Below are 19,995 nucleotides of genomic sequence, written 5' to 3' on the forward strand. Positions count from 1 at the left end.
GTAGGTCTAACAGCAGCCAATCAGAGTGGAAAAAAATATTCTTATTTTGTGCTATTTTCTAGTTGTTAAATATTCCACAAAATGATCAGATAAAAGATGTTCAACATGCCAGTTTAAACTTTGAACTATTTACAAACCGACTGAGCTCTGCAGCATTAAAACATGGATAGAACTGTAACGACATTAATCATAGCTCTTCTTCTCTTCAGTGTTTCTGTCGGTTTCTGGTGGTGCAGCTCTGTGCTGCCTTCAGGAGAATGGGACATCAGAGTATCATCCATAAAATTTCACCCACATGGCATTTATTGTTTGCACAATAAATGCAAACAATACATTTTTGTTTGCCATGTGGCATTTATTGTGCAAACAATAAATGCCATGTGGGTGAAATTTTATGGATGATACTCTGATGTCCCATTCTCCTGAAGGCAGCACAGAGCTGCACCACCAGAAACCGACAGAAACACTGAAGAGAAGAAGAGCTATGATTAATGTAGTTACAGTTCTATCCATGTTTTAATGCTGCAGAGCTCAGTCGGTTTGTAAATAGTTCAAAGTTTAAACTGGCATGTTGAACATCTTTTATCTGATCATTTTGTGGAATATTTAACAACTAGAAAATGGCACAAAATAAGAATATTTTTTTCCACTCTGATTGGCTGCTGTTAGGCCTACAAATTTTAAATTGAATGTTCATTAAATTTTTCATAGATGCCTGTGAAAATAATTTCTATTCCCATGGCTTTTTTTTTCTCTGGGAAATTATCTTGATGATAAATACAGAATCAAGCATAAAAATCAAAACATCTACAATGGTGATAGTAATAGTAATAATAAAATAATAGTCAGTGCAAAGTAGCCTACAAATTCTTTGTTGGGGGGCAGTGAGGGACCTGGATATGGGATATGGGGGCGCTGGCCCAAAAAAGGTTGAGAAACTGATTTTGCAATTACTTGCAAAAACATTGACTGAAAGGACTCTTATTTAATGTTGAGGGATGTTTGCCTGTAAGGCAAACCTTTAGGGCACAGACATGTTATATTTTGTTTTGAGTTGAAATGTACTGAAGTCTTATTTAAGTTTGAGTGTTTAGCTTGTTAATTGTATTGTTAGAAGCAATTGTTTGCACTATTCAAAGACACTTTTTATTAAACTGTGGCAATAGCAACAGTATAGTTAATTTCTATCACTACTATAAGTTTTCAGGCTCAGGATTTTTTTTTACTTTAAGCCCTGTAAATAAAAACAAGGAATGCTTAGCCTGGTGGGGGCAGGCTGAGCATAATACATTGGGGGAATACCATGGGTCATGCAACATGATATGTGACAAAAAACTTATAGAATGCATGAATTGGGCTGCTTGACTTGGTGACACAAATACACACTGTTGTATGATTTTCGCAAACATTCTATTTCAATGCTTTCCTTCTTTTGTTTGTCCTATCCTTTATGTGCTCAGCATAGGTGCTAGATATTTTTAGTGATATTTGTGAAAAGATAACACCAATATCTAATGGTTAATTTATCATTGCCACAGCTATCTTCTAATCTTTATTCAAGGTAAGTTGGAGATTAGAGGGAAGAGCTCTGGCTTTGTCACAATAATCCTTCAACTATTTTAAGTCATGCACACTCGTCCACTAAAGTTTTTCTGGAGTCATTTAAGATTCACGCTTCTTGATTTTAATTCCTGGTGTGACACCAGTACATGGTCTAATTATGCAGCGTACAAACTTATTGCGCTTTGAACCCATTCAACAGTTTAAATCAGTAATTTATGTTTAAAACTTTTTAATTCACTATTGCTTGTAATTTTCCAGTAACTTGTTATACCTTTTTGTGACCACTGTGTAAATCTCTTATCCATTCTTGCAGGGAGAAAATCTCTATCATAAGCAGGCCATCTTAAAATCCGAGCACTTCTTTCAATTTTTACTTGCTTTAATATTGTATGCCATATGTCCAACGGTACTTTTATCCATAAGGATAGGTCAGAATCTGCATGTTTTTTAATAAGATAATGATTTCCGAGCCAGGATTGTAGAGGTATATTACTGTAAGACAAGTCTATCTCTTTCCATTTAGCTTCACATGTTGGGTCATACCAACCAACTAACACTCTCATTTGCGCTGCTCTGGAATAGCCCTCTGCGTGTGGTAAAGCCCATCCACCCCTTATTTTTGACGTTATAGTGTCTGGAATTTTACTCTCGGTTTTTGTTTAGTCCAGATAAAATTTGGGATTATTCTATCCCAGCCGTGGAATTGTTTGTCGGGTACCTTTTGTAGGCAGAGCCTGAAAAAGATAAAGAACCCTTGTTAAAAGGTTCATCTTTTATCTATTCGATTATGTGGATTCATGGGTAATAATGACCAACGCTGTAAATCTGCCCTAATCTCTACTGTCAGTGGGATGTAATTGCATTCAAAAAGGTTGGCGAACTCTGCAGGAATTTTAACTCCCAGATATTTTATAGATGTATTGTGCCATTTGAACCTGAACATTTTCTGAATTCTTACTGACAGTTGATAGTTAAATGAGAGAAATTGTTTTGTGTAGATTTGATTTATACCCTGAGTAAGTGCCGAATGTCTTGAATAAAGAAAGAAGATTAGGTAGGCTGACTTCCAGGCTAGTTAGCATTACGAGCACATCATCAACATAGAGGCATATCTTGTGCACTGTGCCTTTAATGGTTACACCCATAATCTTCTTGTGTTCTCTGATGGCCTGTGCTAGAGGCTCAATAATGTGGGGCTGAGAGGGCAACCTTGGCGACAGCCCCTTCCTAATTGTATTGTATTTGATAAATCCCATTAATCTTAATCCTAGCAGAGGGTGACTCATACAGAGACCGAAAGCAACCTATAATTTGATTATTAAAGCCAAATCTTTCCAAAACTAAATAAAGATAGTTCCAACACACTGAGTCAAACACCTTTTCTGCATCTAAACTGACAGCTATTGATTCTGTGTTTTTCATTCGATCTATGAGGTGAAGAGCCCATCTTACATTGTCATGTAAGATTTTTTGTAAGATTGCCTGTTGTGAACAAAATCGGTCTGATCTGTGTCTGGAATTTCTGGGATTATTATTTCCAGCCTTTTAGCCAGTATTGTTGCAAATATCCTGTAATCAATGTTTAAAGCTGATATTGGTTTGTATGAACCACATTCTGTTTTATTTTTACCCGGCTTAGGAATCACCGAGATCACTGATCTTCTCTAAGATAGTGGTGTTTCCCCTCCAGAAAGTACATGATTAAAGCAATCCTTAAGCAGTGGAGTGAAAAATTTTCAGAAGTGTCTATACCACTCTGCCGGGTAGCCGTCCTCAGCTGCCATCTTATTCCCTTTCATTTTTGAAATTGCTTTATTAATCTCCTCCTCAGTTATTTGTTGTGTAAGCCTATCCTTTTGATCTGTTCCTATTGATGGTAAATCAATAGGATGGGTCTACTGCGTGACGCTGGGTGCACAAATGAGTGTAGTATAATTCAAAGGATTTTTTTATTGTTTCTTAGAGAATGGTATGTCTTTTTATCGGTTGGATTTTTAATTTTCTGTATAAATTTATTAATTTGTTTCTTTACGTATTCTCCAGGCAAGAAATTTCTTTGATTTTAGTCCATTTTCATAATAATTCTGTTTAATAAATTTTGCTTTTTTCTCTATCTGGTCTTCATATAAACAGTTTAGGGCTTGTCTTGTTTCTCCTATTTGTAGTAGGGTGTGGTCATTATTATTTTCCATGTGCTGTATTTCTAGAGATTTAAATTTTGTAGTAAGTTCTTTTAAACACCCGTCTCAAATTTTGGCTTTTTTCTCGACCAAAATGCCTACAAAACCCAAATTGTCAGCATAGTGACAGATGCCTGTTTCTCATGCTACATCTCCGCCTCATGGTGATTCTCCTTCTCGCCTGGAGGAACTCGCTGATGGTTCCCTTTCCTCGGCCTTTCAGATCGGGCTGCTATCTGCACTCTGGGTTGAAATGACACTCATTTTCAAAACCGAACTCCAAGCAGCTCTTATTGAAAACTTGCCAAGTGTATAAAGGCCGAGCTCGTGGCAGTTAAGTCGGAATTAACTAGCAACATTACATCCGTTCAGTTGGATGTGCGCGCCTTGAAGGACACCGTAGGCGAGTTGGAGACATCATGCTCTACATGCACAGACAATATCACTACCCTACAGGCTAAGGTGGAACAGCTGTCTACGGATTTAAAAGATTAGACAATAAATGTGATGACCTGGAGGCCAGATCTTGCCGCAACAATTTGTGGCTGATAGGCATTTTTCCACCTCATCTACAGCCATTTTCACTTTGCTTAAGGAAGCTTTTCAGTTGGAGAAGGAGCCCTTAGTGGACTGTGTCGATCCTACTCTCCAACCGAAGCCAAAAACTGGAGAGCGACCTGGAGAGTTGTTCGCCTGCATTATCATTTGGACTGTGTTTACACAGTTGAGCTAGGACCCAGCAGCGGATCATGATTGGAGACACACGCTTTTCTGTTTCCCTGACCACACGCCGAGGACGACCTAGTGTTTTTACAGGAAATCCATATGCGCACCAAAGATCAGGTCAGGCTAAAATGTCCTTGGGTTTCTGATGTATTTCATTCAGATTTCAACTCTAAAGCCAGGGGGGTTGCTATTTTAGTTGGTAAATCAATTCAGTTTTCAGCTTCTAAAATTATATCGGATAAAAATGGCAGATACTTAATTGTCACTGGTACTTTATTTCATGTCCCAATTCTGTTGGTGAATATGTATGCCCCCAATTTTGAATCTCCAAACTTTGAGTAAGCTATTTGAATGTCTTCCCTCTTTAGATAATAATCTCCTTATAGTAGGCGGTGATATGAATTGTGTCATCGATCCCAATTTAGATTGATCTGACCTGTGCAGATTGGTCCCTTCATTAATGTCTAGATCACTCTCAGATTTCATGTCAAAAAATGGTTGCATTGATCCTTGGAGATTTTACAATCCCCAAACCAATAAATTTTCTTTCTTTTCCCACTTGCATCGGTCTTTCTCTCGTATTTATTACTTTTTTGTTGACACTAAGCTAATTCCAGATGTTCTAGCTGTTAATTATCACCCCATTGTCATTTCTGATCATGCTGCTCTTTCATTAGGTATTAAGTTTGCTTTTCAACATCAGTATGTCACACCTTGGAGATTCAACCCTTTACTTCTTTCAGATGAAAGGTTCAACACATTTATCGCAGCTCAAATTGATGATTTTATTGCAATAAATCAGAATGAGAGAAATCCAGTTTCATATTCTTTACTTTGGGAATCACTAAAAGCATTTTTACGAGGACAAATTATCTCATATTCCGCCCATTTGAATACGACGTGTAAAGCAAAACTGCTAGAACTTAGCGCTAATATTACTAATCTGGATCAACAAATTGCTGTTTCCCCGTCATAAAGTTTACTTAAACAACGGGTTGATGACTGAATTTGATCTTATCACCACCAATGATGCAGAGCAACTTCTCTTACGATCACGCTCCACTTATTATGAACATGGTGATAAGGCTAGCCGACTTCTAGCTCATCAGCTTCATTGTCGGGCAGCTTCGCATATGATCCCACAGATAATGGACTTGTCCGGCACTTTGCATCAGGAACCCACTACTATTAATTCATTGTTTCAGTCATTTTACTCCTTGTTATTTAAATCTGAATTTCCAGCTGATCCCACTGAAATGAATCAGTTTCTTGACAGTCTCAAGTTCCCTGTGATAAACCCAAATGTTGCTAGGGAACTTGACCTGCCTCTAACCATAGAAGAGATTGTTGCTGCCATGAAAAGCATGCAAAGCAACAAAGCTCCCGGTCCAGATGGATTCCCTGTTGAATTCTTTAAACAAAATTCCAGGACAAACTATCCCCAATACTGCATGCGGTATTCACAAGTATGCCATTGCAGGGGGGCGTGAATGCTGTACAGAGCTATGCAGGTTTGTTAGAACCCTAACCCAGCAAACCAGCAAAGCGCAAAGAACTTTTCACAGTTTTCCCCTCAACCTAACCGACTGAGTTGTGTAAAGCTGCTGGATGCAGGTAATGTTAGCTAAAAGATGACTAGCTAATGTTAGCTAAAAGATGACTAGCTAATATCAATACAGAACCTTAAGCTTAAGAAGTAGCCTGTAGGCTACCGATGTTGTTGTCTATGTTCAGCTGCGTACATTCATTTTGTCCCCAAAAAAGTCGATTCCCCCTCCCCCCCATTCTTAGAGACAGGGAATCTCTAAGAATCCCCCCTCTCCCACACACACACACGTGTGCGCGCGTTGTTCAATCAGACAGCCATTTGTAATCCATGGGGGGGGGGGCAGAAAATGTTTGGAAACCACTGGGGGGGGCGCAGAAGAAAAAGTTTGGGAACTACTGCTTTGGAACATTAGATTAGTTTTCTTTCCTATTTATTCTTTTCTTTGGTTTATTTTGTTTGTATTTCCTTTTAACTCATGTAAAGCACTTTGAATTGCCTTGTTGCTGAAAATGTGCTATATAAATAAAATTACCTTACCTTACCATGCATTTATTGTCATTCTTTCCTTAGCTTTTATTAGTGTTGAAGCAAAGTGATTAAGCACCCCCGCCTCCTCAATATTTGTATCTCAATAGCAAGGACTCATTAAAGACAGTTACTTCTGGCTGGTGTCTGCTGTTTGGTAAAATCGTACTTGAACAGTCTGTACATGTTTTGCACTTTTTGAAGTCCAGAGGACTCCACAGTGCTTCACATTCCACCTTACCGTCTCTTTACCTTGTAAATGTTTTCTTCTGTATTAAATATGTGTAAAATGGTTTCTGTAATTGTTAGTCGACAACTTAACTAGCAGAATGACTAGCTATTTTGTTATGTTTCAAACCAAAGAGAACCAGTTGCATTTGTATTTATGCTTATATGGTACTTTAAAACTCAGCTGGTGTTGAAATTTTGAAGAACCCAGATCAGCCTCAGAAATTTCACTTGGCAGACAGCTTTGAGATTAGTGTTGCCTTGACGACTGAGGGTAAAGTCACGAGGGGTTAAAAAAGGCTGATTAAATTTTCTACTATTTGCATGCCATGAGTAAGAGTGGGATTTAGAAGGAATGCCTGTGTCTTGCTGATTAGCTTTTAAATTGCAGTTCACAGCTTGGCATTCATATTTTTACAAGACAACAGATTCTCTCAGTGGCTCCTTTCCACATTTTACTGGGAGTGGAGACACATTCTGTCAGAATGAACATTTTAGGAACATCACATCAAGGTATCATTTCATTTTCAAATGATCCAATCAGTGATTGTTATCTCAATCTGATTGTAGTTTAGTTTCTGAAGCATTTTTGATCACTTCAAGTTATTAGTTGTTGGGGTTTGTTTTTCAGTAGTCTGTTTTAGAGTTAGTTACTCTGAAGAGATGCTAACTCTTGTGAATATTGACTTGTTGGTTACTGGCTTTGTGAATTTAAAACTGACATTTTACTCAGAAGTTTTGTCACTCCCATTACCTCTACAACTGGAAGTAGCTGTTTGTCTTTACAGCTACTTCCAGCAGTCACTTTAGAAGTAAAAATACTTCTTTCTTTCCTTCTTTATATCCTTTTTTTCTTCCTACTTTCTTTTCCTTCTTTCTGCCCACCCGGCAATTAATGTGTGGACTTCTCTAATTTGCGAACATCAAATGCAGTTGGAACGTAATTTCCCTTTGTTTCAGATGTTTCTCTATGGGGCTAGTCTCCTGTTTTTAAAAAAATAATCTCTGAGAACTGCTGCTTAAATGTTAAGCAATTTAAAATCTTTTAATTTATCTATACTGAAACCTTTAAATCAAATTTAACAGCACTGTCAATCTCAATAAACAAACGTTAAAATTCTAGATCTGGGGTCTTTGTTAAAATGTTAACATTTATGGGCCCCAATTCAGTGCGCTTAGTTGCTTAGTTTATTTTTACTTTGCGTCAGCTCTAAATGTGACCAGCATTACATCATGCATCATGTTTTAAGACCCACTGGCTGATTACTTGACAATGCTTATATGTTTAAGCATTGTCAACAATGTCTTTCAGTAACAATGTTTTACATTTCCTGTTAACGTGACATTTTTTAGTACAAAAAATATCATCTGTTGGTTTTAGATAACTCACACACGTGCTTGTTAGTGGCGTGTGTGCAGAAAATGCTTCTGCATCATCACTCTCCCATATCACTTCTCCTCGTGCAAAATGCACTGAATTGTTGAACTATGGAAATTGACCTCATCTGCAGCAAGATTATGTTACAGGTCCTTGGAGCCGGTCTGTGTGATGTCTTTGACTGTTCTCATCATCCTTCTTCACTGTCTTTCTGATATTTGCTTGGCTTGCCACTTCTGGGCTTAACAACAACGCATCTGTGATCTTCAATATCCTTACACTGTTCTTCACAGTGAAAACTGACAGCTGAAATTGTCGAGATAACTTTTTATATAATTCCCCGAAATTGTGTAGTTGAACAATTTTTCTTTTCAAGTAATTTGAGAGTTTTTTAGCCCCCCATGTTGTCAAGTTGTCAGAGAACTCAAGCAGAGGCTGTTGCCATGATTATTCAAACAGGTAGTGGGAGCTTACTCGGTATTAAAACTAATTTGCATATTATGCCCCTAAATGCATATAAACATGCATATAAATATGCATTTAGGGGCTGATAAATATCACACGAGGCTGCATCTAGTTTACCACAAATCCTGATTGTGTCACTGCACACGTCTACAAATCTACTACAAAACTTCATCATGACAGCTGTACACTCTTTTATATATGAGATCCCAGATGTGCTGTCTGAGACCTGGCCACACATACTCTATGCTGTGATTGCAGCCAAAAACGTAAATTTATTTTATACTAACTTGAATGTAGTGAATATTTATTCAGTCACTAATTTTATGTTACATAGTTTTGTCATTATTTAGTATAAATGAGTTTTCACTTTGACATTAGATGTTTTTCTTGTAATTTCTTTTTTTTTAATGAAGCAATTTGTTTTATTTGCTTTTCTGCAAAGAAGCTTTACTGTGTATTAGAAAAAATATATATAGTTAAGTATATAGTTATGAGAATCTCTCTCATTTTTTGTGGTAATTTCTGTCAGAATGATTGATTTGTTAAAGCGTTAAATAGGGTGAAACATCACCGAGTCAAACATTAAGATATGTTTCACAATCTTAATGTGTTTTTTTTTAATCAGATGAGGTGTTCAGAGATCTATACACGTCATGTCCTATGGGGTTTGCATTGAGCATCAGGTTTTTTGTGTCTGTACAAAGCTTCACTCCATTCCTGTGTAATAATTCATTATTCCCTTGAATTAGTCATGGTACCGTGGTGCCATCTTCACATTTAACAATATTTTCCTTGTGTTAATCAACAGCTGCATGCTAACACTGTGAGAAATACACAACATGATAGACGACCAGTCCGCACCACGGCTGTTTTTTGTTCTTTCTTTCCAATCATAAGTGGTTATTGCTACATTCTCGTCCAGGAGGTGTGAGTTTGCAGTGGGACTGTAGGCATTCAGGGGGACACAGCAGATATTTTCCTTCCTGTATAGGAGTAGAAGTTTTATAGGATTGATACTGTTATGAAAGCAATGTTGATGATCAGTGTCAGTTTTATTTACTTTGCAGCAGTTGACAGGAGGTTATATATTAATTTGTAGTGATTTGGAAGTTTTCACTTAGATTCTGTTGAGTCTAAAGGCAAGGCTTTCCTTTCAGGGAAAATTAACCCTAATGGTCGGTATTTGACGGTTTATGACTTAATAAGTGAAGGTTATTTATAATGCGCTTTTCGAAGACATAAAATCGCAAGTCGCTGTACTACAAAACATTACAATAAACACAATAAAATCATAACATAAAATCCTGTGAAAGTAAAACCGCTTTCAGTTGACTTTTCAAAAATGTTCATATAGTCAACAAAACAAAGCTGCAGTGTTAGAGCCACTGACTGAAAGGCTCTGTCCCCTTTAGTTTTCAGCCACGTACATGAAACAACCAAGAGATTCATGTGTCTGGAAATGAAGGCCACAAGCAGCAGAGTATTTAGTTGGAAGCTGGAAGCCAGTTTTGGCCAGATCATCGGAGCTGTCATTTGCACTGATGACGTAACATGGTGGTGGTGTCATATTTTAAGAATCAAGATGCTTGGTGAGAAGTTGTCAAGTTGCTTAGCATTCCATCTATAGGAATGTGAAGAAAAGTCTGGTTAAGAGCTTTCTAACCTTCATAGTTTGTAGAACATTTGTATATTCATGATATGATATTTGATCGTAAAAATACCCCATAATTAGACTACAACTTCAAATGTGCTAAAAACACCTTCAAATCAGCTTGTAACCAAACATGAACTATCCTGGTGGTGCTCTTGACTGCAATTATACCACCATGATCACTTGTGGAAATGAGAATCCTGCACATTTGGAGGCAATCCTTGTGAGAGACACAAAATAAGACACATTAGTACTCCGAGAGAGCAATCGCTTAGGATGGAGAATGGCTTAGACAGAGGAATTGGTGCATAGAGGGTGGCAGAGTTAAAGGGGTTGGGTGTGGAAGAGGTAATAGGAGGGAGGCTAAGAGTGACAGGAAGAGGATAGCTGTTAGAATGAGTGGAGAGCTGTGCTGTAGGTAGAGCCACTAGACGAGATAAAGAAGAAATCATTCAGTCAATCAGCCCAGGCCCTGGTGCAATCATCAGATCTCATCTGTTTTCAAGAGCAATTCTACCCTTTATTGAGCTGTTGTGTCTAAAACAGGAGAGACTGTAGTGGGGAACATTAACCCATGCATTGCCACCTCCATGTTCACTGGAGCTAGAAATGAGAAATGATAATGAAGAATAGTCAGTCTTATTATCTTGGTTTAGCTCCTGTGTGATCAGTCGTAATTTTCTTTTGGCTGTTGACACTTAATGATGCTGAGGTTATTCCTGTTGCATGAAGGTCATGTTAAACAGAGTGCCATTTTGCTGATATATCCAAGCATATAATACAATACTGAAAAACGTGTTTCAGGCTTTGCTGTGTTTTTCTGGCTAATGTTGTAGTCTCTTTTGAACCTTTATTTAAAGTCATACAGCATTAAGTCAAGTGTAGGTACAGCTTTTTATAACTTACTATACATTCCACAAATGTCTTTCTGTTTCACAGATGTCAGCCGAAAGGTCAGTGGTGAAATGACGAAGCCTGCCTACGGTTGCCAGGTGATCATTCAGTCAGAGAAGGAGAAACAAATGATGAAAATCTACCGGCGAGAAGAAAAGAAAGAGAAAAAGAGAGCCAAAGGAAATGATGATGGTGACTTCTCAGAGGCTGTCTTGGCCTTTGACCCAAAAGAGATGAGAGCTCAGCGGTATATCACTTCCAAACTTTCTCTCTCCCTTTTGTGTTGTCTTTGTCTTAAATCCGTCCATCTCTGCTTTCGCTCCAAGGAGTCGGCAAAAAATAAGACATTATGTATTTTTCATGGCACAACTTCAGCTTCACAAAAATCCAACTAAGAAAATAAAACAGTCAAAAAGCAACATGACCGTGACTGCAGCTTATCACATGTCCTTTCCTGTGGAAGATCATCTTGAAAGTTTAATTTCAGTGGATGACAAAAAGGAGCAGTGATCTCTTTAATTACTTAGCCTGGTTAAATTCTGTGCAGTGTGAAGGAAGATTAGTGGAGAGGTAAGCCTCAGATTCCTCTCACATGTGTCTTTATATTATTCATCAAATATTGACTGGAGTATTTATTTTTGAATAATGGATGAGGTGGAAGGGTTATATTCAGAAACATAAAGCCATTTTAGTATTTTTTGTATCTGTTGAATTAAATATTTTAAAGAGGTTATGTATAATACTTGTGAGCTATCAGTATTTTGCAAAAAACTTAATTGAGAACTTTCAGACCCCCAAAGCTAATTTTTACTCAGAATGGGTGTAAACATTTCCACTAGGATGAGGAGTGATTAAAGTGGAATAGGTACTCATTGCTGCAAAGTCTCTGGTTCTGTGGTGCATGCTATTTCTGCACAAGTACTGTAAAACAAAATTCTATACCAGACACATTTTGTATATGTTTCATACAAATGGAACAGAAATAATAAATTGTTAGTGAATCTGGCACTGGAAGCAGGGCAACTTAGGAGGAAAATACTTCAGTTGTTTCCAGATCTAAGCCATCTCTTTCTACCCTCAGACTCTAGAAAAAGAAGGCAATATAATTCCCTAATCAAGAACCAAAATATCACAATTTTGCCAGCAGAGAAGGGAAGATGCACAATACATATGACCATCACAAGAAAGTCACACAGATGATACTGCTATGTTCAAACACATTTGTACACATCTGTAGCATCCTGACACTTATGTTAGGATGCCATTCGTTGACTTCAGTTCAGAGTTTTACACCATCATTAAAGAGACGCTGACAGTGAAGCTCCACAATCTGGGACTTTCAACATCAATGTGCCTTTGGATCAGGGACTTTCTCTTTAACCGGCCTCAGGTGGTGAGAATAGGGGACCAAACATCATCCATTCTGGTCCTCAATACAGGCACACTGCAGGGCTGTGTGTTTAGTCCGGTTCTTTTTACACTGTTCACTTACAACTGTGTCGCCATCCATTCTTCTAACAGGGTTCTAAAGTTTGCAGATCATTCCACCATAGCGGGCATCATAATAAACAGCAATGAGACCCTGTACAGAGAGGAGATCTAGAACCTGTCCCAGTGGTGTTCAGTGAACAACCAAATGCTCAACACCACCAAGACCAAGGAGGTCATAGTAGACAGTGCACAGATGGATGCGTTGTCCCGGAGGACAGTGCACCCTCCTATTAGAATACAAAAGGAGGTAGTGGAGTGCTTAGACAACATCAAATTCCTGGGCATCCACATAAAGTGCCAACTTTGCATGATTATGTAAATAATGACAATTTAATGCAATGTTGGCACTTTTAAAGGACTTTCAATGCAACCATTAAAGCAACTTTGCATTAAAAGTGTCATTATTTACCGAATGACACTTCATGACAACTCTTATAGACATTCATAAAGACTCGTTCATGTTCATGACAGGTGTTATGTCATGTTTATGACAGTGTCATGTCAGTCTTATTCACACCCCGTCAAATAAAGTGTTACCCAGCTTTTTCCCAAAAACTGTGAAATCTATCTGTCCACCTTACATTCTCTCTGCCACCTGCAGACACACCCACACCCTTATGCTGTACCCTATGGACTGAATGAAACTTTATTTACTCATTTATCACCAAGGGTAGTACTCCAATTTCATTATGTTCTAGAAACATAATGACAAATAAAAAATGTCTTATGCCAAGTATCATCAGTCTTAAGTTTTTAGTAGTTCTTTTTGTTGTCCTGTTCCAATGTTTAGTGTAAAATTATAACTTTTCACCCCATCTTTCTCTTACAGAGAGCATGCCCTGCTGAATGCACGTTATGAACCTCTCCTAACCAGGGAAAGAGTTTATGAAAGAATCCGTTATCCAAATGTATATGACAGCTATGCTGAAGCAACAAAAGCACCTGCATTTGTTGGAGGAGCCAGGGTGAGTTTTTTGGTTTTCAAAAAATTTGAACTATTTATTTGTTTCCGTTAACCTTTGAGGGTTAGTTTGAATTTTTTGAAAATGGTTTCTGTGAAGTTATTAATATTAGTTCCTTTATCTCAAGTAATTCATATAACTATTAACTTTTTAAAAAATTAATATATCCTAAAAAAAGGCGAATACTAATAAGCTAGTCAGACATTTAGAGAATTTTTATGTGACTATAGCAGTTTAAACAACCCAAAATAAAAATTTTCACAATGCGTTGTTACTTGCACTACTAGAGTGTTAGGGCATTCCACAAAGGGCCCACTCTGTTTTTGTTTAAAAAATGTTAGATCAGTAAGACTAGGAAATTACACTCACCGGCCACTTTATTAGGTACACTTTGCAAAAATGGGTTGGACCCCCTTTTGCCTTCAGAACTGCCTTAATCCTTCGTGGCATGGATCCAACAAGGTACTGGAAATATTTCTCAGAGAGTCTGGTCCATATCGACATGATGGCGTCAGGAAGTTGGCTGCACATCCATGATGCAAATCTCCCGTTCCACCACATCCCAAAGGTTCTCTACTGGCTTGAGATCTGGTGTCTGTGGAGGCCATTTGAGTTCAGTGACTCATTGTCGTGTTCAAGAAACCAGTCTGAGATGACTCACGCTTTATGACATGGCATGTTATCCTGCTTAAAGTAGCCATCAGGAGATAAGTACACTGTGGTCATAAAGACATGGTCAGCAACAATATTCAGGTATAGGGCTGAAACGATTTGAGTACCTCAATTACTAAAATTCTTCAAGGAAAATTTATCTGCCTCGAAGCATTTAAATTTTATTTTATTTTATTTAGCCAGCCGGGTTATTATTTTTGTTGTACAGCGCTCACACATCCGCCTGAGTCGTTGATGAAAGCTAAGTGTTATCAGCATAACGTCCAATTTACTGGGAGGATTTTTTTAAACCATCAGACAAGGCTTCTGCATGTTGATGTGCCCACTAGTTCATATGGCACAATTTTAAATTTTTTGCCTCGCTTTTTCCCCTTACGACAATATTCAAACGTTCTGAGTTCTAAGATTGTCGCTTGGAATAATCATAATCGATCATCCTGCCTGTGTGGTGTGTTATGTAGAACGTCCAGACCGCTCCGATCTAACATCGGACATATTCAACATATTGGTTTGTCTTGGCTTGACTATTGCAGCGTGTGGGGTTTTCCCTGACTGGGAGTGAGAATGCAGCCTGTTGAATGTGACAGGTAGTCAATCAGAAAGCGCGTTGACGTAAGCATGGAGGGGAATCCCAAACAGCTGACATCACGCAACCAAGAGTCCGGTGGACATCGGAAATGATATGTGGAAACAGCATGAATGTTTATTTAGCATTTCGTACAACGAATATCAACAGAAATGATACAGAGAGGAACTGGAGCGAAACTGGTACCGCTGTTGATAAACCGGGTAACTTTTCCGCTATCATTAACCTGACATAATATAGTTATAACGATAAGGCTGTTAATTCAGTCAGGGCTTAACTCTGACACTAGCTTGCTTAAAATGAGTCCACAAACTATCAGTATTGCTTCTACATCATCATCCGTGTTTGTTTACTTTAAATTCACGTATGGTATGTTGAGGTTTTATGGGATTTTCTTCTGGAATCGGGATGTTCGTGAGTGAAATCGGTTCACACTCGAACATCACGAGTGTGTGGTGTGTGGCTCCTGCCATGTGGCTGGATACAAGGCAGTAGCAATACACCACACACAAATCAATCGAACCTGTTGTACTTTTATCAGCTCGTGTGTGGTGACAGAGGTTTGGAAAATCAGCCGACAATTCTTAAATCGTGTCGTGTGAACCAGACTTAAGACTCGAGCTGTACTCTTTCGTCTCTTTTCGACCACTGCCCTCACGCTCTCTGATTCTGGTCGCAATGGTAACGTTTAAACATTCTTTCAAAATAAGATGCAGATGCGCCACAAAAACGAACATTTTACTGTGATGAAAATTTTAACAAATGATAATGACAAATTAATAGGAGCCCCGAGCTTGTTTCTCTGCAACGAGACGGTGCCATCTGGGAGTGATGGGAGACAATGACTCCCGAAGTGTGTTGCTTAAGCACAGGGTGCTTGGTCTCTACGTGGTGAAGCAGTTTGAAGGCTTTATTGCCTCATTATCCAGCCGGTCGTCGCATATCATGCAGAGCGGGCTTGGAATGTGGGAGTCACCTACCGGGATAAATCCCTTCTGCTGTCTCTTCGCTGGGCCTTTCCCTCTTGGTAAAGAAACTTTCCAAAGACATCTGATCTGTTTCTTACTCATCTTACTGCTTGTGGACTCAATGTTGGCATAACCAAGAGAATCCGGTTAAAGGATTTTCAAAATAGAAAATCCTCCAGACTTGGATAATACATAAAGCGGAAATATTTAATTATTTCTTGTGCGGCCGGTACCAATTCGTCTACGGACTGGTACCGGTCCACAGCCCGGGGATTGGGGACCGACTTAAATTACCTTTCTTCCCCAGTTTGATGCTTGGTTTGAACTGCAGCAGATTGTCTTGGCCATCTGCTGAATGCATTGAGTTGCTGCCACGTGATTAACTGATTGACATTTGTGTTAATGAGCAGTTGGACAGGTGTACCTAATAGTATATATAATAATGGAAACCATTCTTTTTTGTTTGCTTTGAAAAAGCAATCAAAAGAGCAACTTCATGTTCAAAAAAGTGCAGCCCATGACTCATAAAATTTGTAAGCAACTTTAGAAAAAATAAGCCCAAAACTGCTTTTAATAATCGGACTGTTCGACAGAAACTCAAAATAGTTCCTGTTTTTCCAGCAACAAAATGTGCATCTCTCCTCCCTCCAGTTTACATTTCTGTCATGGCGATTTGCTGCTGCTGTCATATAGAAACGGTGGTCACTCCCCAAGATGCGTAGAGGAAATAAAATTACATTTAAAAAGAAAATGGTAACGTGCAGTAATGCAAAAATGATTTGGGTAAGTAACTTTAATCCGATTACTGGATTTGAAATTGTAACGCATTAGATTACTCATTACTGAAAAAAGTAGTCCGACATTAGTAACGCATTACAGAGTAACGTTACTGAGATCACTGTTTACAAAGAATACCCTGAATGAAAAAGATCCGTCTGTGATTGACTGGTATGGTTCATTTAGGCCACATTAAATTTACCGAGTTGAAAGTGCCAGACACAGAGCCAAGTTTGCCAGAGCATGTATCGAGCAAGTGTGTGTGAGACGGAAAGACACTTTCCACACATTATTTGTTCTCCAAGGTACGTATGCTGATATTCTTAAATCATACTTGGGGTTTGCATTTAGCTTGTGCAAGCCAAGCAAGCGGTGTGGCTTTTAAACTAGTTGATACCTAACTTGGTGCAGGATTCTCAGAAAAAACGATGAACTGCATATAAATGCGAGTATAGGTAGGATAGGAGTGCAGCGTTTGCAGTTTTCTTTCACATTGCTGATTACTGATCTCCTTCTGATTCCGATTTTGGCCGATACCAATTTTTCCTGTCTGAAATGTTGGTAAATATAGCAAGAAAGTCACCGAGTTGGCAACAGTGGGGTGAATACTGTTAACTCTAAACATGCAGACATGATCTGTGTGGTTGGGTCTATCAATCAAACCAGAAGAGGACAGTGATTGATTTTTAAAACTTTTGCTGAGGTAGGTATCACTGTTACTGGTGTATTAAAACATCTATCTCTCCTTGCGCTCATACTGCCTTACTTTACTTGTCTCCCCCCTCGGATACACTGAGGGAAACCCTGATTCACAGAATATTTCTTAAAAATTAAATTTTAAGGTTGAATATGTTAATTTGTGGGAGACCTAAAGTCTTCGACACAACACACATGCCTGTTTAAGCCCAAACTGATTTATAGATGTTATTTTATTATTTATTTTCTTTTGTTCTTTCTTCAGTTTTTTCGCTCTTAATGTATTCCATAGAAACCAATAGATGTTCCGTGGATCCTGGGTTGTACTCACTTCAGGGTATTTTACTTTTCTTCATTCAGACCAGGTGAATAAATGTAAACAATAAAGAAAATTGTCCCTATCTAATATAGCAATATCTTGTATCACAAGATTTTCCAAATCCAGAGCTTTGCAAGTGTCAGCTTTAAACCCACTGTAATATTCCCACTATGATCATCTCATTCTGTTGTAATATCTGTGGGTAGTTAAAAATGCAACTGCACATCAAAACCTCTTTAAGAAGCTAAGAGTAAAATGTCTATTGGAGATAACTTCCACCAAGTCTGAACCTTATTTCACAACATAACTTAAGACAAACCTTAGTAATTTGTCATAATGACCATGTATTGAAGTTATAATTTTCTACACAGCTGTTTATTTTCAACAAGAACCTATAGAAAAAAAGGTGCAGGTAGCAATGGTCAAGCTCATGTTGGAGTGAAGGAAAACTGATCTATTTTCTTTAAAGAAATTGATGTAACTAGCTGCCTTGACATTAAATTAGAACAAATAAAACACTGATTAAAAATACTTTTTATCATGAATCGCATCATGTTTTGGTCTGAATTATCAGTGAAAATGTTGTTGAGTGCTGTTCCAAACTTTTTTTAATTATTACTTTGAGTTTCTAGGCCTTTCATTGGGTTTTTAGCATTTTGTTCTGTCTGTGACATTTAGCTGCTGTTGCCCGAGGGTATCCACAGAGAAAACAACAAGATATATGAAGAGGTGGAGATCCCATACAATGAACCCATGCCTGTTGGCTTTGAGGAGAGACCAGTCTACATCTCTGAGCTGGATGAGGTAAGTTCATCTGTAATGTAATTTTGTTAAACAGTCTCCTCTGTTTTTCAGAGGGAGAGGTACTTATCCAAAGACACTTACAGCTTCAGAATTGCGAGGAAAATGAAGCAACTAAACAGCTGACCCATGTGTGCATCACTCCAGAACAAAATAAATACTATATATATATATATATATATATATATATATATATATATATATATATATATATATATATATATATATATATATACACACACTTTTAGCACGTTTGCTAATATTTCTGTTTATAATTGTTAAAGTTCACCTAAAGAAGCAACTGTGGGATTACTTTTTAATTGAGCAGTAATTGAAATAATTAGTTTCAAGGCACCAAACAACTGAGATAATAGGCTCTCTGTGCCTCTTTAGGAACATCATTAATTCTTTTGCTATAAGCTAATATAATTGTTAACTAGATGCTTTATAGTACTAAAACTTGAACCCTGACGATCTCAGATTCTGTGATAGTGCTATGAAATCAACAAACACAAATGAACCAAGAAAAATTATGTGCTGATAACTGATGGGGCAAGAAAAAAATCACTGAGATTATGACCTTACTGGCATATTGTTTTCTTTTAGAGGAGGGAAAATAGACCTTCAAAGAACCAATTTGAAGAGAAATCTGGCCAAGGTTTAAAGGAATTGAAGTGATCATTGTATTCAATTTTGCAGCATTGGTTTTAAATCAGATGTTGTTTTTTTTTCAACAAGAACGGCTTGGCTGCTGCTTCAGCCTATATCTTTTGTTCTTCAGGCCATATTATACTGACCCACTTGGTGCAGTTGATCACAAGAGAAAGTTTGAGATTGTCACAGGATCATATACTTGAGTTAAAACACAGTAGTTTTATCGAGTTGTAGTATTAACATTTTGAAGGGTAAAAGTGTTAGATAAAATCTACCTTTTTGAGCTTTACATCATGTTATAATGGCATTCCCTCATCAAAAACTTACATTGATTCTTTAATGCATGCTTCAGAAATTCTTTAATCTCCGTGGCAGCCATTCATCTGTGCAAAACACCTGGGTAGGCAGAGCGTTGTCTTTACAATGCAGCTCTTCCTCAGAACTACAGTTTGTATACAGAGGTGTAAACACAAGTTACTGAGTAAGAGTTGCGTGAAATATTTAGTACTTAGAAAATGCATGTTAAAATCTGAATATTCTTCTGAAAGTATGTAGCTGAACTACTAGCAGCCACAGTACAGGGTATGCCCATTAACAGTACTAAAATTAATACAAAAATGTAGTAAAGAAGAGGTATAGGGGTTAGGGTTAGGGTTACCTAGAAAACACCATTTTAATTTCATAACATAACACAGCAAAAGGCATATTACATATAATTTCAAATAAAACTAAATACAAGACACTAGAGGAGCAAGTAGAAAAAGACTATCAAAGGTTACAGATTGCCTGACTACTGTGAAGTCTATAAACAAAACCGATGCCATAACCTTGCTATCCACTTAATTAGTTACGTGGCCCCCGTGCGGTTGGCGTCCAACTTCTTACAGGGACAAGTGGCGTTCAGCCATGT

General features: G+C 37.9%; 1 protein-coding gene across 1 annotated transcript in view; it reads left to right on the top strand.

Moving 5' to 3' along the window:
- LOC106935166 (activating signal cointegrator 1 complex subunit 3-like) overlaps positions 1-19,995 on the top strand; it is a gene marked incomplete at its 5' end in the record, with an annotated part of 151,765 nt that overhangs the window by 45,207 nt on the left and 86,563 nt on the right. Inside the window, 3 exons of the mRNA XM_015015506.1 lie at positions 11,212-11,406; positions 13,480-13,615; positions 18,309-18,434. Of these exons, the coding sequence (XP_014870992.1) occupies positions 11,212-11,406; positions 13,480-13,615; positions 18,309-18,434 (457 nt within the window). The remainder of the gene's footprint in view (positions 1-11,211; positions 11,407-13,479; positions 13,616-18,308; positions 18,435-19,995) is intronic.

This window comes from Poecilia latipinna, unplaced genomic scaffold (assembly GCF_001443285.1).
Source record: "Poecilia latipinna isolate Pla-1442-1.1 unplaced genomic scaffold, P_latipinna-1.0 Scaffold1921, whole genome shotgun sequence".
NCBI lineage: Eukaryota > Metazoa > Chordata > Actinopteri > Cyprinodontiformes > Poeciliidae > Poecilia > Poecilia latipinna.